This window comes from Mastigoproctus giganteus, chromosome 9 (assembly GCF_048544385.1).
Source record: "Mastigoproctus giganteus isolate SK-2022 chromosome 9, ASM4854438v1, whole genome shotgun sequence".
Lineage (NCBI taxonomy): Eukaryota > Metazoa > Arthropoda > Arachnida > Uropygi > Thelyphonidae > Mastigoproctus > Mastigoproctus giganteus.
In genome coordinates, this window is record NC_143583.1 from 71,320,577 (window position 1) to 71,341,645 (window position 21,069).

Sequence of the window (21,069 nt, forward strand, 5' to 3'; positions counted from 1 at the left end):
TGTGAGTGCTACTGAGCCAAAGCATTATGGTTCATTTAGTGAATTTTATGAAGAATCATCATTTCTTTCTTATCATGGCTCACTGTATGTGGAGAATTTATCTGGTTTTTGATGAGTCTGATAATATATTGTTAAAGTTTTTAGAATGAAAATTGTGATCAAAAGGGATGAAACTCATCCCTTTTACTTTAAAGTTATATGAGGGAGGTCAGTAAATAAGTCACAAAATAAGGAAAAAATAAGTAAGCAGGAAAATGACTTTCATATACCATTTATTTTTAATAATAATCATCTAAATAGACAACTTACAATAAGTCTCTCCCAAAGAATGCAAAGAAAAGTGGCAAAGACTTCTTTACTTAGTAAATAGAAGGGGATGAATATTGGTCCACTAGATACGAATGGTTTAGCTGTTGATGATGCTGATCAGGTGGCTGACAAATTGAATAGTTATTTCCCTCTACATTCATGCATGAGGAATTTTTTATGATTGGAATGCTAGAAGTTTATCAAATTCTAACAGAGAGCTAAATGATTTTGTGATAAATTAGAGGAAAGTGGAAGAGAAATTATTGAAGCTTAACCTGGAGTCGATGGGATCTGTCTAATAGGATCTAGATACTCTGAGAACTTCATATCTGAGTGCACAATTAGCCTCAGATCTTTTTGATTCTTCACTACACTGAGTGTGGAGAATGAAAGATATTAACATACCAACTGTTGTTGTTGTTATTTGGTTTTTAGGAGCATTAGCAACTAAGGCCATATTGCTCCGGGGATATGCGGTGGTCATTCCCTGACCTTTCCGCATCCTCTGTATTTGGTGGTCATGATCACGGGCTCGAACCCTGGTCTAATCAAGAAGCGCCACATGCCAACTGTATGGTACTACACAATGGTATGTTAATCTGGGATTACTACTGGTGCTGGGTAATGGGATCTATCCAATTATATTAAGGGAGGTGGCAAAAAAGGTAAGCAAATCTTTAGCTGTAATTATGAGAGCATCCTTGGATTCAGGGGATGATACTGGAAATGGAAATGTATCTTCAGTTTATGATCTATCATGCAAAGGTGGGCACAGTGGTTAATGATAATTATCAGTGTATGATACTTCAAGCGAATCTAGATAAATTAGCATTAGTAGTGGGATATGATGCAAGAAAACATCCTTATAGAGCATCAGCCCAAAAAAAAAAAAAAAAAACACCTTCCCATTTCACCTATCCATTCACTCCAAAAGTTTGTCCGGTTCTTCCTTGAATCTATTTAAGCTATCAACTTCCACAACAACAGATGGATGTTTGTTCCAGCAATGAACCACTCGTTGCTAGCTAAAGGCTTCACACATCTATTCTGTAACTGTCTTTCCTCAGTTTGAATTTATACCTCCTCAAGTGCATAATATGAGCGAGAGGTAGAATCCCATCAGCATTTAGCTTGCTCAAAGCATTCACAAAGCCTTCAATCAGTTCACCTTGCAGATACCTAGTTTCCAGATGCTGCAAATTGCAGAACTGAAGCCTTTCTTGATAAGAGAAAGGCTTCAGTTCTCTACTTGTTCCAGCAGCTTTACATCCTTCCTAAAATGAAGCCTCCAGACTTGCATGCAGTAGTCAAGCTGTGGCCTGACCATTGCCTTATGCCAGGGGTCACCAAACTATGAGAGCATTGATCAGATCCCGTTGGATTATGGTGTGCCAATCTACGATTCTGCCCGAAAGAGTACACTGCACTGGTTTGACCCTATACAGCATAGTGCATTGCGGATTGCCCTTGGCGCATTCAGGACATCTCCTACACATAGTTTATATATTGAAGCTAATGAGCCCCCTCTTTGTCTCCGCAGGAAAACACTACTTCTTAAGTATGCAGCCCGAATATAAAGTTGCTGTCAGCATCCTATTGGGCCATATCTATTTAATCCACCACTGCAAAACCTTTATAGAAATAAACCCAGTAAAATAAGACCGGCAGGCTTACGCCTAATTGAAATGACACAGAGTTGGAATATTCCTAATGTCAACAGGCTAGACGTAGTGAAATGCTCTCACCCACCTTTGACACCTCCTCCACAATTAACTTGTGATACTTATCTTCAAAAATGAGGAAAGGATCTTCTACCGTCACTCAATGTGAAACAACTCCATGCAAGCCATATTCAGAAATATGCTAGTATATTGCCAATATATACTGATGGCTCCAAATCACATTCAGCCGTTGGAGCAGCAGCAATATTTCCCCCTACAATCATTTCTGCTTCCCTTCCACCTGAGTATAGCAGCTTCTCTGCAGAACTTCATGCAATAAAGTTAGCTTTAGAAAACCCGAATCTCTACCCATCTCTAAAATATATTGTATACACTGACTCTGTAAGCTCAATTACAGCAATACAAAACTTTTCTTACAAGGTTCATCCTATTTTAAATCAAATCAGAAGCCTCTTATTAAAAATTGAGGAACGTCATCGATCAGTGACCTTTTGCTGGATCCCAGCCCATTCGGGGATAAAAGGGAATGAACTAGCTGACAAAACTGCCAAAAATCCATCAACTTATGATTTAATGCTTGCTCCTATTCCAATCTATGACTATAATCATATTATAGAAACAACCTGTCTTGCACTGTGGAAACAGTTATGGCACACCCAAACCAATAATAAACTTTATCAGTTGAAACAGGATCCACAGCTTTGGTGCTCTAGCACCAAAACCAGTATGAAGAGAAGAAGTAGTGCTTGCACGTGCACGGATAGGACATACATATCTGACTCACCTTCATCTACTTACAGGAGAGGATCCTCCTCAATGTCCACACTGTTCCTCACACTTATCAGTCAAACACATTCTCGTTGACTTTCCTCACTATGATCAGGACAGAATATCCATCCTCCTTTCCCTAAAAAATCTTCTGGAACCGAAAACATATTATTGGTGACGATGCAAACATCAATGAATTCTTCTCTTTTTTGAAAAAAATTGGAATGTATCATAAATTCTAAAACATCACTCTAATAAAACATAAATTAATTATATCTGAAATTTGATTTTTATAATTTTCCTATGAATAGGCGCACTATAGCCCCAGCAGCTCGTGCGCCATTAAACCCCCATCACTCACTCACTCACTCACTCACTCACTCAGTCACTCACTCTATATTATTACAAAATGCTCTAGAGTCATCTACAATCTTCTATAATATTGAAACAATACTTTCACTTTCTCGAATATTCTAGAATCATCTACAACAGTGGTTCACAAACTACTGAGTTCTACGGACCCTTTCAAAAATCAAAAAAAGTTCACGGAAAAAAGTTTGCGGACCCCTATATATAACATATGCATATGTTATATGCATGTGTGTGTGTATGTGTATATATATATGGTAGACTACCATTTTGTGGACCCCCTGGAACTGGTCTACAGACCCCAGTTTGGGAAATGCTGATCTGCAACATTCAGGAATCTTATATAATGTTCTATGACATTCAGGTGTCTTCTACACCTTTCTGGAATATTCTAGAAATTTCTTAAATATTTCTAAATAAAATTAGTTTTTTTGATTTTTGTATGTAATAGAAAATATTTTAATAAAAATTGGTAATCAAGCAAGTTGGTTCTATTTTAATAAAAACTTTAAAAATTAATAAAAATGAAACGTGATTCCAAACTTTTATGTTGGAGAGTATGTATCTTCATAACTTGTGAGAATGGTAAGCCTAATGGTCATATATGTATCAACTTGTTGTTAGGCAGAAGATAAAGACAAAGAAATTAAAGAAATCAATGATATAGTTTGTGTGTTAGAATCTGAAAATACTAAACTGAAAGTTTCAAATAGAAGTTTGTTAGAAGAAAATAAAGAGTTGCATAGAGGCATGAAAGAAATTTTGAAGGCAGTTAAAGAACAAGATGGTAAATATTAACTTATCATTATTAAATTTGTTTATCAGTGTGTGTATAGATTTGCAAAATTAAATGAGAATAAAAGGTAGTTAAACTTTTAAAGCAGAAAATAACATAAACACACAAATTTTGAAGTTGAAGCTTGTATCAAGAAAACAGGAAATATCCTTGCTAAATGTTTAACTTAACTCACTTTATCTGCCTTGTAATTGGCACGTGAGTTCCTTATTGGAAGTGTTTGGCTGTAAGGCATACTCCACATTAAATGTCTAAACCGTGCAAAATTTGTACCCCAGTTTCAGGTAGTGATTTCATTATGATTTGTGAAAATTTTCTGTTCAAGTTTAGTATAATTGAACCTTATAATAATTGAGAACATCCTGCTGAAAGTTTCAACAGAGAAGATTCAAACAAACTATCAAATTTAATTGGTGTGCACCAGCTAGAGCCATGATGAATGGTATATTACTAATTGGCTGCTTTAATTGAAATATACAAATGCATGCTACCACTGCACTTAATTTATTCAGATTGTTCTGAGTCATAACAAGTTTTTCTTCTAATGCATTCAACAGGGTGCATGCATGTCAAAAAAAAATTAATAAATTTCATAAAGTACATAGTTTTCTTTTTCTCAGATTTTATGGTTATAACTTAAGTTTTGGGAATTTGTATTTAAATAAGTACTAAGTGTGATCAAAAACTTTCTGGATTATTTTGTTTTTCTTTATATTTATCAAACTTAGTGGTTGTTCCCTGCTGACAACTTCAGACTGATACATTCTTATTGTATCAGTTGGAAGCATCTATGGAAGTGCTGGGTTCGAACTCTCTAGGTATAGTCTAAGATTGTTCTTGAATTGCAAAGATATAATCAAATTTCCTCCTTTTCAGTGCAAACTTCAGTTTTGTAAAAAGAAATGTTCCATTGTGATAGATAAGGGAGTGCAGAATTTGGAGAACATCATATGGTTTATGGCCAAAAATTTCTGCACATTGTTATTTTTTTTAGTTTTTAAAATACATATTATTAAATATAATTTAATATTATTAAATTAATGTGCTGGAGAAACAATCTCTAGTACATAATTTCTTGGAGTTGTTTGCACCCCACATTTTCCTTTACATGCTACAGAATATCTTTGTTAAAATATTGATTTCTGCTTTGTCCTTGTGAGATATATGATGCTGTTTTTGTCAGAATTTGGCTGCCCATTCTGTTAGTGTTATTGAGCATTACAGCTCTGATTCATACTATCTAGTTAGTGTTAAAAAAAATTTCTGTCTTTAAAGGTCTCTTTTAAATATGAGGTTGGTTTAGAAAGTTCTGATAATGGAAATATTAAAATATTATTGTCAGCTGATGATGCATATTGAAGATTACACAATGCTTCTCTCATAGCAGTGCTCTTAGGCAAGTACACAATTCTGCCATTAGTTGTGGAGTTCTTGGAAGCACTACTGGAAATAATTTTCCAGAATGCACTTTAAAGAAACCATCACATTTATCACCTCATTCCTATAGATGAAATTTAATGACACTCCATTTTGATTTACCTGCACACCATGCCACTAAAAGAACAACTTAGTTATTATTTTTCAAGAGAATTATTTCTTTAAAATGTAGTGTCTAATTGGCTTGTGCTAGAAATCAACATCTTTATTCCTTATTCAACCTAAGTGAAATATCAGCAAATTTTCTATTAGAAATGACCATCAGATGTTTCGGTTAATTATAGAAGGAGATTTCTTCTCTAGAAATGAAAAAACAGTATATCTCTGAATAGATTACTAAAACATACATTAAGAGATTATAAATAAAAAATAAATCCCCAAGAGCAGAAATGAATTTTTAAAATTAAGGACAATAGTCATTCATATGACTAATGATATTACAAAAACCCATGCAAATACGGCAGAGTTAAGACTTCATGTAAAAGTCGTGTTGTAATTATGTACTATTTTTATTGCTGTCTACTGCAAAAAGAAAAAAATAATAATAAATAAATAACTGTTTTATTGTCAAGTCATGCAGTCCACAGTTTAGGAAATATTGACCTAGAGGATATGCCTGAGCATTCTTACAGACTAAGTTCATCAGTCAATGTCAAACATTTTATCCTGGCAGGATACAGTGTGGGACTTTTACTGTTCCAGATGAAATTGTCTCAGCCCACATGATGAGAATTGCACAGTAATTCTATATAGAGTATTCATATTCGAAAGGCAACCAGAGGGAGTAATACTCTTGATCTGATAATCAGCAATGATTATTCATGCATTAAGAATTTGGAGATAAAGGAACCACTGGGTGACAGTGATCACAATGTACTGATGTGGGATTTACTTAAAGATGTGACTACCATCAAGGGTAAAGGGAAGGGCTTTTGCTTTCGTAAAGGTGACTACAGGGGTTTCAGACAGTTTTTAAATTCTATACAGTGGGAGACAACTGATGATGTTAACAACATTGAGTTCTAAATGGAAAGCCTTCGGGGACTTAATCTTGGCGGCTACTAGGCTTTTCATACCAACTAAGAAATACTGTTCAAGGTTTAGGCCTAAATGGAAGTGAGATGAATTAATGAGGCTCGTGGCAGAGAAGAAAAATGTATGGGATGCATATAAATTATCAAGCGACACAGAAGCCTATGGCACATAATAAATAATCAAGTCTGTAATCAAGTCACAAAGGAGGTTAGGCAGATTACGAGAAATCTTTGGCAAAAGGATGCAAAGAAAAACAGCAATGAGTTCTTTACTTATGTGAACTCTAGAAGGAAAGAGATGAATCAGATTAGACCACTTAACATAGATGAGTTGACTATTGATGATCGTGCTCATATAGTTGATAAACTGAATGAGTATTTTGCATCTACATTCACACATGAGGAGTTATTCAATGAGGGGAATGCCAGAAGTTTATCAAACTCTAACAGGGAGCTAAGTGATTTTGTAATAATTGAGAGAAAAGTGGAGGAGAAATTGTTAAAGTTAAACATAAGGAAGGCACCTGGGGTGGACAGGATCTGTCCAGTTATATTAAACGAGGCAGCAAAGGAAGTAAGCAGACCTTTAGCCATAATTATGAAAGCTTCCTTGGACTCAGGGGAGGTTTCTGTGAACTGTAGGTGTGCAAATGTATAACCAATTCACAAAGGGGGTTCAGAAGGGGACACAAGTAACTATAGACCTGTTAGTTTATCTTGTATTCCAGGGAAAATAATGGAGTCACTGGTTAAAGTTAAAGAAGCATTGCAGGATCATCTAGACAAGGCTGCAATAATAGTTAACCCCAGGAACTCACATCTGGTGAGTATACGCTTGGCACACCTAGGGTCCTGAGCTGGATATCATCATTCTTCTCTTTCTTGGTGATTCCTCTCTCTCTCAGGGTAACTCGGGAAAATATTTTGGCTGGTGCCACCTAAGCCTCAGAATTCCTTGCATCATATGGCTAATAATAATAAGACACAGCATGGGTTTGTTAAAGGGAGGTCTTGTCTGACCAATTTGATTGGATACTGTGATGTGGTCACAAAAGAACTGAATGGAAAAAATAATTTTGATATCATATACTTGGATTTCAGGAAAGATTTTGATAGTGTTGCACATGGAAGACTGCTGTACAGATTGGAGTGGTATAGCATTAAGGGTAAGTCGCAAAAGTGGATAAAGGGATGGCTGAGTTGGAGGTGACCGAGAGTGGTAATCAATGGACACTGCTTTTCTTGGACAAATGTTATTAGTGGAGTTCCCCAGGGTTTGGTGCTGGGCCCATTGTTGTTTTGTGTATTCATGAATGATATTGATGAAGGTATATTAGGCTTCATGTCCAAGATTGCAGATAATACAAGGTTGGCAGGGTTGTTAATGATAGTAAAGACAGTATGATACTCTAATTGGATCTAGATAAGTTGAGCAAATAGGTTGAGAAGTGGCATCTGAAGTTTAACATTGACAAATGCAAAGTACTGCATATGGGTAGCAATAACCCAAAAGAAACGTACCAACTGTGTGGTACTACACTCAGGGAAATGGAAAGTGAAAAATACCTGGGAGTAATTGTGCAGTCAAATGTGACGTTTGCTGAGCAGGGCAGGTCATGGAGTCTTGTCAATGATATATAGGAATTTTGCTAGCAGGGACAGGGAGGTGATTCTCCTGTTGTACAAGACACTGCTCAGGCCGCACATTGAGTACTGTACAGGTATGGAGGCCTCGTTTTAGGAAGGATTTAGAGTTGCAGAAAGAGCTGTTCCAGGAAAATTAATGGAGGCACTGGTTAAAGAAGCACAGGATCATCTAGACAAGACTTCAGTTATAGCTCGGACACAGCATGATTTTGTTAAGGGGAAGTCTTGCCTGACCAATTTGATTGGATACTATGATGCAGTCACAAAAGAACTGGATGCTGGGAATAACTTTGATATTATATACTTGGATCTTAGAAAGGCTTTTGATACTGTTGCACATGGAAGACTGCTGCACAAATTGCAGCAGTGTGGCATTGGAGGCAAATTGCTGCTATGGATAAAGGGATGGTGGTTGAGGGGGGGAGAAGACAGAGAGTGGTAATCAATGGACACTGCTCATTGTGGACTAATGTTATTAGTGGAGTCCCTCAGGGTTCAATGTTGGGTCCATTATTGTTTTCTGTATTTATAAATGATATTGATGATGGTATATCAAGCTTAATGTCCAAGTTTGCAGACTATACGAAGGTTAGCAGGGTTGTCAAGGACACTACTGACACTATGCTGCTGCAATAGGATCTGGAAAGGTTGAGCAGATGGGCTGAGAGGTGGCAAATGAAGTTTAACATTGACAAATGTAAAGTATTACATATGGGAAACAGCAACCCCAGAGCAACGTATCAACTCTGTGTTACTACACTGACAGTGGTAGAGAATGAAAGGGACCTGGGTGTGGTTGTGCAGGCAGATATGAAGTTCTCTGAGCAGTGCAGATGGGCTGCAAGAGTAGCTCATGGTGTATTGTCAATGATATACAGGAATTTTTCTAGCAGGGATAAGGAGGTGATTATTCCCTTGTATAAGGCAATGGTCAGGCCACTCCTAGAGTACTATATACAGGTCTGGAGGCCTCATTTCAAGAAGGATGTAGAGCTGCTGGAACGAGTACAGAGAAGGGCAACAAGATTAGTGAATGGAACAAAGGGGTGCTCTTAAGAAGAAAGGTTTAAGTTTTGCAAATTAGTGTCTAGAGACTAGGCACCAGCGAGGTGATCTGATAGAGGTGTATAAAGCCTTGAATGGTTTGAGCATGCTCAATGCTGATGGGATTCTTCCTCTTGCTCAGAATAATCACCTGAGAGGGCATAAATTCAAATTGAGGAAAGACAGATGTAGGATAGACGTGTGGAAATTTGCCTTTAGCCAGCGGGTTGTGGTTGGTGGAACAGACTTCCATTCCTTGTCGTGGAAGTTGATATCCTAAATAAGTTTAAGGCTCAGCTGGACAGGTATTTCAAACGAACAGAGGGGTGAAGTGGAAGTGGGGTTTTTTTTTTTTTTTTTTTGGCTGATGCTGCATAAGCTTGCTTTCTTGCATCAAATGCCTCTACTAATGCTAATGCTAAAAAGTATAAAGAAGGGCAACAAGATTGGTGAGGGGAACAAAAGGTGCTCTTACCAAGAAAGGCTTAAGTTTTGCAAATCGCAGGGCCCGGAGAGTAGGCACATGCGAGGTGATCTGATTGAGGTGTATAAGGTGTGGAATGGATTGAGCAAGCTGAATGCTGATGGGATTTTTCCTCTTGCTCAGATTAAGAACCTGAGGGAGGGCATAGATTCAAATTGAGGAAAGACAGTTGTAGAATAGATGTGTGGAAATTGGCCTTTAGCCAGTGGGTAGTTGATTGCTGGAACAAACTTCCATCTCTTGTTGTGGAAGTTGATAGCCTAAATAAATTTAAGGCTGAGGTGGACAGGTATTTGGAATGAATGGAGGGGTGGAATGGGAAGTGTTTTTTTTTTTTTTTGTTTAGCTAATGCTGCATAAGCTTGCTTTCTTGCATCGTATGCCCCTGCTAATGCTAATATCCATTTGCTTGTACAATCACTGGATGTGAATCTGTGAGATTGTTTGGAATGCGTAAGTGGTCTCAGCAAACAATGTCTGACAGATTTGAAAGTTATTTCCAAACACGAATAAAATAACATCACTAGGGTTACCTGTATGCACCTAGTAAAATCCGTGCTTTTCTAAATTGCTTCCATCATTATATTAAATGTGGGTCTGTGCCTTATACATTCCTTAATATTTTTGTATGGCAATATTTATGAGCTCTTTAAGTATAATTTTTGGTTTCTTTACTACAAAGACAAACATGGTTATGTCTCAGTAACTATTTTAGAAAAAAGAACACTATTATACCACAAAACTAAGGCATCATAGTGATAAAACAATTAGTGATTTCATTGGAAATGTGCATTTCTGCTAGCCAAGTACCAACATTCCCAATAAAATTTTAAAAAATGAAAAAATTAAAGCAAGTGTTACTTTAGTTTTTTCCTAACAAACTAAAATGACACACCTCTAGCAGTGCATGTGATTCTCACCCAAAGGGAGAGTGCCACATCCAAATAAATGAAGTAAACTAAAGATAGGGAACTCAAAAGAACCACTTTTATGGGAACATTAGTCCTTGTGAATTTGATCCTTTTTGAAATTCACATGGGCTGATGTACCCTATGATGCCTTATTTTTGTGGTAAAATAGTGTTCTTTTTATGCCTTAGTTTTAGAATGAATTAGTCACTGAGACATAACTATGTTTGTTTTTGTAGTAAGGAAACCAAAAATGATACTAGAATGAGCTCATAAATATTGCTATACCAAAATATTAGGGAAGACAGTTGTAGAATAGATGTGTTGAAATTTGCCTTTAGCCAGTGAGTAGTTGATTGCTGGATGGAACAGACTTCCAGCTCTTGTTGTGGAAGTTGATAACCTAAATAAATTTAAGGCTGAGCTGGACAGGCATTTGGAATGAGTGGAGGGGTGAAATGGGAGTTTTTTTTGTTTTTTTTGTCTGCTGCTGCATAAGCTTGCTTTCTTGCATCATATGCCTCTACTAATCCTAATGCTAATATTCATCTTCCATTTGCCTGTACAGTCTGGATGTGAATCTGTGAGATCTTTTGGAACATGTGAGTGGTCTCAGCAAACAAGACTGCAGCAATAATTCAGACACAGCATGGGTGTCTGAATTATATATAAGTCCCACATGGTTCGGTGTTGGGTCCACTGTTGTTTTGTATATTTATCAATGATATTGATGAAGGTATATTAGGCTTAGTGTCAAAGTTTGCAGATGATACAAAGGTTGACAGGGTTGTTAATGACAGTAATGGCGGTGTGCTACTGCAACAGGATCTAGAAAATTTGGGCAGATGGGCTGAGAAGTGGCAACTGAAGTTTAACCTTGACAAATGCAAAGTACTGCATATGGTAGAAGTAACCCCAGAGAAATGTACCGACTGTGTGGTACTACACTTAGGGTTGTAGAAAATGAAAAAGACCTGGGAGTAATTGTGCAGTCAGATATGAAGTTTTCTGAGCAATGCAGACAGGCTGCCAGGGCAGGTCATGGAGTTTTGTCAATGATATATAGGAATTTTGCAAGCAGGGAAAAGGAGGTGATTGTCCCTCTGTATAAGGCAATGGTTAGGCCACGCCTTGAGTACTGCATACAGGTCTGGAGGCCTCATTTTAGGAAGGATGTAGATTTGTTTGAGCATGTACAGAGAAGGGCAACAAGATTGGTGAGGGGAATGAAGGGATCCTCTTATTAAGAGAGGCTTAAGTTCTGTAAATTGCAATGGCTGGAGACTAGGCACCTGTGCGGTGATCTGATTGAGGTGTATAAGGCCTTGAATGGGTTGAGCACGCTGAATTCTGATGAGATCTTTCCACTTGTTTAGATTACGAACCAAAGGGGGCATAAATTCAAATTAAGAAAAGACATATGTAGAATAGATGTGCGGAAATTTGCCTTTAGCCAGCAGGTGGTTAATTGCTGGAACAAACAAACTTCCATCTGTCATTGTGGAAGTTGATAGGTTAAATAAATTTAAGGAAGAATTGGACAGGCATTTGGAAGGAATGGTTGTGAATTTTTATTTTTTTAATTTATTTTTTTTGGCTGATGCTGCATAAGCTGATACACTTGCTTTCTTGCATCACATGCCACTACTACTACTACAATGTCTGACAGACCTGAAGGTCATTTTCAGACAGGAATAAAATAACATCACTAAGGATACCTGTGTGCACCTAGTAAAATCTGTGCTTTGCTGAATTGCTGCCATCATTATATTAAATGTGGACCTGTGTTCCCTAATATTTTGCTGCCATCATTATATTAAATGTGGACCTTATATGTTCCCTAATATTTTGGTATGGCAATATTTATAGTATCATTTTTGATTTCTTTACTACAAAGACAAACATAGTTATTTCTCAGTGACTATTTTAGAAAAAAGAACACTATTATACCACAAAACTAAGGCATCAAAATTTTTAAAAATGAAATTTAAATCACTTTAGTTTTTCCTAACAAACTAAAGTGACACTCACCTTTAGTAGTGCATGTGATTCCCACCCAAGGAGGAGTGCCACATCCACAATAAACGAAGTAAACTAAAGATAGGAAACCCAAAAGACCACATTTTAAGGAAACATTAATCCCTGTGAATTTGATCCTTTTTGAAATTCACAAGGGCTGATGTACCCTGCAGTAAAAGCAGTTAACTGGAAATATTAAAACAATGTGAGCATTAAGTGTTAGAAGAGTAAAAAGCCAGGTGTCATGAAAATGCATAATTTTCCAAAATTGTGATATTGTTATTTATTTATTTTCAGGAAGAGCAGATGTAATTCTTAGGTGCCCATCACTTGAAAAATTGATACAGGTAACTATTTTTGGTTAGTTTTTGTCTTCTTTAATTCATGATTAATTTAAGTGGGAAAACTGACTTATAAAAAGATTTGTCCACAATTAGGTGAGGGATGGAATTAATAATAAATGAAAACAGCATGCAGATTGGATATTTGTGGCTGAATTGACAGTATACTCATAGTCTGATTCAGATATAAAATGATGAATTCTAAATGATACCACATGAGTTTCATTGTTAATAGTAATATTTGTACAAAAAGTACCCATTTTATAAATGGTTTATTCCAAAAGCTTGTAAGTTGGTTATTTAGACCTTGGAATGTATTTTCCAGTAAAAACAGTGTGAGCATTGTTAATTTATAGGAAGTACAGGTATGGGAACTCCTGACCATGAACTTTTGGGGCTATGAGGTTGATCACGTTTAATAATTTTTTATTTTGGGATTTAACAGAAAATAGATTTCGGGTGATGAAATTTTGCAGTATTATTCAGGAATTGTAAATTGGTATTCATTGTTAATACTCTGCAGGTTTAAATTTAGTTTTTTTTCATTTCATTTTCATATTTCCATGCAATATAAAGCAATTTTAGTATTAGCAGTGGCAAATGATAAAAGAATGCAAGCTTATACAGCATCAGCCAAAAAAGAACAAAAAACCCTCCCATTTCACCTTTCCATTCCTTCCCATAGTCTAGTTATTCCTTGAATTTATTTAAGCTATCCACTTCCACATCAATAGATGGAAGCTTGTTACAGCAATCAACCACTTGCTGGCTAAAGGCAAACTTCTGCACATCTGCTCTGCAACCATTCTTCCTCAATTTGAATTTACTTCCTATCATGTGTAGTCTGACCAAGAGGAAGGATTCCATCGGCATTAAGCTTGCTAAATCCATCCAAAGCCTTAACCACCTTAGTCAGATCACCTCGCAGGTGCCTAGTCTCAAGGTGCTGAAATTTGCAGAACTGAAGTCTTTCTTGGTCTTTCTTCCTGAAGTCTTTCTTCCAATCTTGTTGCCATCTCTGTACCCATTTCATCCTTCCTAAGATGAGTTCTCCTGACTTGTATGCAGTACTCAAGATGTGGCTTGACCATTGCCTTATGAAATGGAATAATCACCTCCTTATACCTGCTAGCAAAATTCCTGTATATCATTGACAAAACCTTATGAACTCTCCTGGTAGCCTGTCTTCACTGACCAGAGAACTTCATATCTGACTGCACAATTATTCCCAGGTATTTTTGTTTTCTACTACTTTGAGTGCAGTACCACACTGTTGGCATGTTACTCTGCTATCCATTTGCATTACTTTGCATTTTTCAGTGTTAAACTTCAATTGCCGTTTCACGGTCCACTTGTCTAATTTATCTAGATCTTTGAAAAAAGCATACCTTGATTACTCTCATTAACCACCATGCCAAACTTTCTATCATCTGTAAACTTAGACATTATGTGCCCTCATCAGTATCATTAATAAATATTGAAAAGAATAGGCCTAGCACTGAACCCTGGGGCACTCCATTAATAACATTTGTCCAAGAAGAGAAGTGCCCATTGATAAGAAAATCTCTGTCTTCTCCTATTCAACCATCCCTTCAACCATAGCAGTATCTTGCCCTTAATGTCACACTGCTCCATTTTGTACAGCAGTCTTTTGTGTGAAACAGTATCAAAAAGCTTTTCTGAAATCTAAGTATATGATGCCAAAATTATTTTTAGCATCCAGTTCCTTTGTCAATGTGTCATAGTATCCAATCAGATTGGTCAGATAAGACTGCCTCTTAACATATCCATGCTCCATCTGCAGTATAAATGCATTCCTGTTTAGATGGTCCTGTTTTACTTCTTTAACCAGTGACTCCATTATTTTCCCTGGAACAGAAGTCAAGTTAACTGACCTGTAATTACTCATGTCACCCTTCGATTCCCTTTGTGAACTGGGGATATGTTTTCACATCTCCAGTCCACAAGGACCTTCTGTGAATCCAAGGACACACTCATAATTATGGATAAGGATTTGTTTACCTCCTTTGCTACGCTACCTCAATGTAATTGGATAGAATCCATCTGTCCATCCCAGGTGCCTTTTTACATTTAGCTTCAACAGTTTCTTTTTCACTTTCCTCTCAGTAATCATAAAATTATTCAGCTCCCTGTTAGTATTTGATACATGTGTGAATTCCTTGTCTTAATTTAACCCCAGGGGCTCACATCTGGTGAGTATGGGCTTGGCAAACCCAGGGTCCTGAGCTGGATATTGTTATTCTTCTCTTTCTTGGTGATTCCTCTCTCTCTCTCTCTCTCTCTCTCTCTCTCTCTCTCTCAGGGTAACTCGGGAATTTTTTATTTTTTTTTGGCTGGTGCAGCATAAGCCTCAGGCTTCCTCGCACCATATGGCTAATAATAATAATATAGATGCAAAATTCCTACTCATTTTGTCAAAAATCTGAGTAGATTTGCGAGCAGTTAAACCATTTCTATCTAGTAGAGCAACGTGATTCTTCCCCTTCCTTCTTGTGTTAACATAAATAAAGTTGTTTGCTTGTTGTTTATCTTTGCTTTTTTTGCCATAGTCCTCTCATAATCTGCCTTAGCATGTCTGACTTTCATTGTGACATGATTGCAGACTAGTTTATAATTTATATGAGACATGATTGCAGACTAGTTTATAATTTATATGTGACATGATTGCAGACTAGTTTATAATTTATATGTGACACGATTGCAGACTAGTTATAATAATTTATATGCATCCTAAATGTTCTTCTTCTCTGTCACTTGTCTCATCAGCACATCTGACATCACTGTAGGTTTAAGCTTTGAACAGTATCTCTTAACTGGTATAAAAAGCTTAGTAGCTTCTATGATTATATCCTTCATCAGTTGGTCCACTGCATAGCATTTAAAAACTGTGTGAAACCACTGTAGTCACCTTTATAAAAGCAAAAGTCCTTCCATTTGCTCTTGATAGTAGTTACATCTGTAAGTCAATTCTCTCTAATTCATGCTGATCACTGCCACCTAGCAAGTCTTTTATCTGCAGATTCTTAATCCATGAAGAGTTGCTGGTGATAATCAGATCAAGAGTATTGCTTTCTATTGTTGCCTTTTTACCCTTCTGGTTAGGAAACATTCAGCCAGTAAATCCACAAACTTCTTGCTACCGTGTGAGTTACTAACCCACAAGTTCCAGTCAGTATCCAGAATGTTAAAATCCCCCATTATAAGACATTCTGATTTACTGGCCCACTTTATATGTCTACTCATCACAGTCATTAGGCCTGTAACATACTCTTGTTCTCATTTGTGTTTTCCCAGTGCTTAATATCACAGCAGATTGACTCCGCTTTGCATTGGCCATCCATGTCAACTTGATGTATATCCTTAGATTTTTATGCTTTTGATGTGAAAACATCTTTGGCGGCACCTATTACATTTTGGACTGAAGCAAAAACAATCACCTACTCTTCGGGAACTGGAGAGTCTAATCTGGACATCACACTGACTACTTCTTCTCTTCGCAATAGACTCCTTCATTGGCAGGTGCATGACACGGCCACTACTAGCGACCATCGCCTCATCACTTACAGTGTCACTGATTCTGCCCTCCCTCGTCAAGTGTCTGTCCAGGATATTGTAAGATTCTCTACTAAAACAGCAAACTGGGACCAGTTTGACAATGCAATTAAAGATGTTCTTCATGACCCAGCTAGCAACTCCTACCAATCAATGAACAGTGTGCAGAAAACAGACTTTGTGCAGAGTCTGCTTCTCAAAGCTTCAGAGGCTTCCATGAAAAAATGTTCCAGGAACCGAAGATCTGTACCATGGTGGTCGCATAAACTCACTAACCTGTGCAATTCTCTGAAATGTGCTCGCAAAGAGTACAGAGAAGGACTGAACCTGCTCACATCGTAGAACAGTATAGAGACCGATTCAAAGCAGTCCGCTGTGAATATACTAACAAAATTTACCATGCCAAGTAGAGCTCCTGGCATTCCTTTGTCGAGACTGAGGGGAACCAGAATCCGTGGGGTTTAGTCCACAAACACGTGAGCATCACCCGACATCTAACCCGAGGCTGTCCCCAGTACTCCATCCTGGGGCCAGCTGTCTGGAATATGATACTTGACGACTGGCTCCTGAGGGACTACCCACACACTACTCAGCTTTCTTACGCCGACGAGATGTTTATCAACATCGAGGGCCCCACCCGCGCCACCATAGAAACCCAGGCTTCGGTTGTTCTCTTTTCTCTGTCCGTATGGGCCACGGAAAATAAACTCTGTCTCCACTGAGAAGAGCAAAACCCTCCTATTAAAAGGCAAACTGGACTTCTCCAGACCTTCTTCCATACGTTTTAATAACCGCCCACTGAAAAACTACCGATCGGTGAAGTACCTAGGAGTAATTTTGGACAACAGGAGAACTTTCATCCCCCATATCCAAGCTATCAAAGAAAAGATAAAAAATTACATCACTATGTTAGCACGCTTTACCCGCAAGGACTGGGGTCTTAAAGGACCAACTCAACATGTGGAGCTGCAGTATGGTACCACCGAATGACTTTAGTGCATGCTCAACATAAAATTCAGCAAATTCAACGACTTATGCTACTACAAATGACCCGCGCATGTAGAACGACATCAACTGCCGCCCTACAGATACTAACAGGCTGCCTCCCCTTGGACCTCCACGTCGCTTTTATCGGACTCTCTCATGCCATCAAGAAGAATCAGGAAGCTCACTATTCAAACCCATACCGATACAGACATCAAACAGGAACATAAACGTGTGTGGCTAGAACTGATAAACCTATGGCAAACCCGCTGGAATAACTCCACAACTGGTGCAACTACTAAACTTTTCCTCCCCGAGGTACCCCACATCAACAAACAACGTTCCACTTGGTTCTTCCCAAACGTCTATGCTTCCTTCCTATTAACTGGCCACGGGTCCTTCAAGAGGTGCCTTCTGGAGTTCGACCTAGTTGAGGATGCCCTCTGTACCTGCGGAGAACCTGAAGACTGGGATCACGTGATGCACTCGTGCAACATATACTTAGACCTAAGAATCCAACTACTCCTAGACCTCCACACTACATCACTTCAGCCAGAAACCAAGTTAATGGAATCTAACGATGCTTTCCGTGCACTAACCACTTATGCCAACGAGGTCTTTCGTCATCACTGGCATCACCTGCAACTCCCAAACATTACTCCTAGATAACCTCCTCCACACAGCAACTGATACCCAGCACCGGAAACTTCCAGTCATGAAATTGAAAATTGAGGACAGCCCTGCCGACGCAGCTCCGTGATTCTCTATTGTGACGATCTTGGACTTTTTAATTTGAACTTTACCTGTTCTCTTCTTCCTACCCCCAGTCCTTCTCCAGGACTCCCACAACTCACCTAGCACTCTTCCTGCTCCTTTTCGCCTGCGGGGGATGCCTGTCATCCCCTGCTATAAATAATCTGTTTATACTCCGGCATGACGACCAAGTCAGTAGAGTTTACGATAAATCATCAATAGAAATATTTATCATATTTAGTAGTCACGGGCTTGAACCCCGGTCCACTCAAGGAACGCTTGCTATGCACTCTCGCTCCTGACCACTGGGCTACGTCATCTTGCCTGTCTTCCACTTTCCTGTCTCTTCTCTGCTCTTTCCTTGGTCCTCCCCACTCTCGCTCCTGCAGGAGTGTGGATGACCCTCCAGATGTCTTTTACTTCCTGGTCTGGCTCCTCGTGCCACTGGATGGATGCTGGGAGGCTCCTTCCTGGTGATCGTGCCTCCCAGTAACAAAGAGGCCAGTCAAACAACACACTACTCACACATTACCCACACTGACTGGCTTTGATACGTTAACAGAGTACTTAACATGGATTTGTGGGAAACCACGGGAACCGCATAACAAAAAACACTAACACTATGAAGCAAAATCAATTGTTAACGAAATTTTTTTTTTCCTAAATGGTGCTAACCATGCTAACTTAGTCACTAATGTTGATTCAGTAGAGTAAGTAGCAGGCATTGAGAATAAAATGTTACATCATTCATACTAAGAGACGCAAATGACATCATTTCCTAAATGATGCTAACTCAGTGACTAACGTTGATTCGGTAGAGTAAGTAGCGGGTAGTAATATTATGCAAGAATAAAAGCTTTCCCCATTTAACAGTGCCCGGCCCGATCCGATCCGAGCCCGAATTTGTTTTTCAAATTCATTACTCATACCCATCGCCGGCTGGGCAAGTGCCTGCCTGGCAACCCAAAGGTTGTGGGTTCGAATCCTGCCTCGGGCTTGTATCAGAGTAGAAAATGCAAAAACCTTGGGAGGTGCAATATGGCCCCAGAAGCCGATGCACCAACAACTAACAAAAAAAAAAAAAAAAACCTCATACTCATCCCCATGCAAACCCATTTTTATCCTGGCTCGACTGAAACTTTTTATATAAATGAAATTGCTAGCATTAGCTTCTGAAGTTTCATAATAATAAAGAAATAAACTTTCAGATTCAAAATTCAATATTAATAATTTATAACAATGATAATTATCCAAAGTAATTATCAATATTAATTATAAAAAAAATTTAATAAATTTTCAATTTAACATACTTAATATAATTCCAAAGCAGATATATCCACCTCTACCAGCCACCTTCTCTTCACAAGCTTTTTATTGAAAATCGTTGTGCAGAAATAAAATAGAGTCAGCACTGTTTCTACCTTCAGCACTCTTGTGCTGCTAATCTGGCTGCACTAAAATTTCTTTTGGAGCTTGTGCTGATGGCAGGTTATTTCTGCAAAAGAATACAAATTTTGGTGAATTTTGGAGAAGTTGGTGAAGTGTGGCTTATTGGCCAATTAAAAGTGTCAACAGACAAAACATTTTTTTCTAAAGAAACATTTAAAAATTTAAATACATAAAAAAATATTTAAAACAATATATGTAAGATTAAGATATATGTAAAATTAAGATTAACTATTAACATTAAGTTTTTAGCTAACTAGGAGTATAATGTTAGTAGTAATAACTACTAAAATTAACTGGTTAATAGTTAACTACTATTGCTGGTTAATTTTAGTAGTAATAACTACTAACATTAACTAACAACAAATAGGAGGAGTATTTGCTGGATCGTTAACAGTAGTTAGTAGTAATAATAGTTAATATTTTAACTATTGTTGCTAGAACAGTTAGTACTAAAGTAGTCATTAACTGCTTTACTACTAATAACTCTTTCAGTGTTAGACTTCTTACTCCAACTTTGGAGTAAGAAGTAAAAGAACTTTGTTGCCACTGTGGCATTATCATCCATAAATTGACCATCGTCTTCAGGATGAAGAGTAGGGATACAGTCAGTCCTCGTATAACATGATAGTTGTGTTTCTAGAAACCCTCGTGCAATGTGAATTCGTGCAATATAAATAACAAGCCTTATGGGAAAAATAGGGTTAGGCGCTGACCGCCAAAGTTTGAACACACGTTCATAACCAAAACATTGACAAACACAATAAATATTCGTAATAAAATACTTGCGTATTTTATTATGATTATTACTTAAGAAAATATTTCTAATGCTTTTACTTCTATCATAAGAAAACTTGTTCTTTGTTTGATCCTCTATCCAAACAGATAACAGGTGGTCTATCTCTTCCAATTCTTTGTGTCTTGATCTAATAGATTTTGTTACATCTTGAGCTGTTCCTGCTATGAAAGTTGTTTTTATTTGCATTCTCTAATTGTTCTCAGCGTTGCTTCATTTAGGCCTGTAGCATGCGCAATATCACATGTTCTTTCATTTCACTCAAAGCGTTTCACAATTTCGTATTTTTCCTCACCGAGGAAACCCTGGTGGACCGGAAGCCAATAGAGGCTGGTGTAATTTTGGCTATAAACAATAGTATGAGGCCGCTACAAATTTTTCCCAGTAAGAATTTTTGACCCAGTCTGCCTCTGTCTGTCGATATTACTTTTCTTTTTCTCTCTGAATTATGAATATACCACATATATGTTATATATGTGGTATCTTCACCAGGACACTTCCTTTCACACTTTTTTTTGAGTATTTTACTCATTTCTAGGGAATAAAGCACAATTATGGTATAAAAAGAACAAAAATGAGGAGGCACGCTTGATACACATAAACAAAGCTGTGTGCATGTAGTAACTGAATAAACAATGCAGTAAAGGCAGAACCACACTATTATCACCTCACACTAGCT

The 21,069-nt window shown here is 37.7% G+C and overlaps 1 protein-coding gene across 1 annotated transcript in view; it reads left to right on the forward strand.

Moving 5' to 3' along the window:
* The window catches only part of LOC150080436 (centrosomal protein of 290 kDa-like), a 208,716-nt gene that overhangs the window by 162,666 nt on the left and 24,981 nt on the right, over positions 1-21,069 (forward strand). The window contains exons 16-17 of the mRNA XM_090380691.1: positions 3,753-3,915; positions 12,795-12,844. Coding sequence (XP_090236817.1) covers positions 3,753-3,915; positions 12,795-12,844 — 213 coding nt within the window. The remainder of the gene's footprint in view (positions 1-3,752; positions 3,916-12,794; positions 12,845-21,069) is intronic.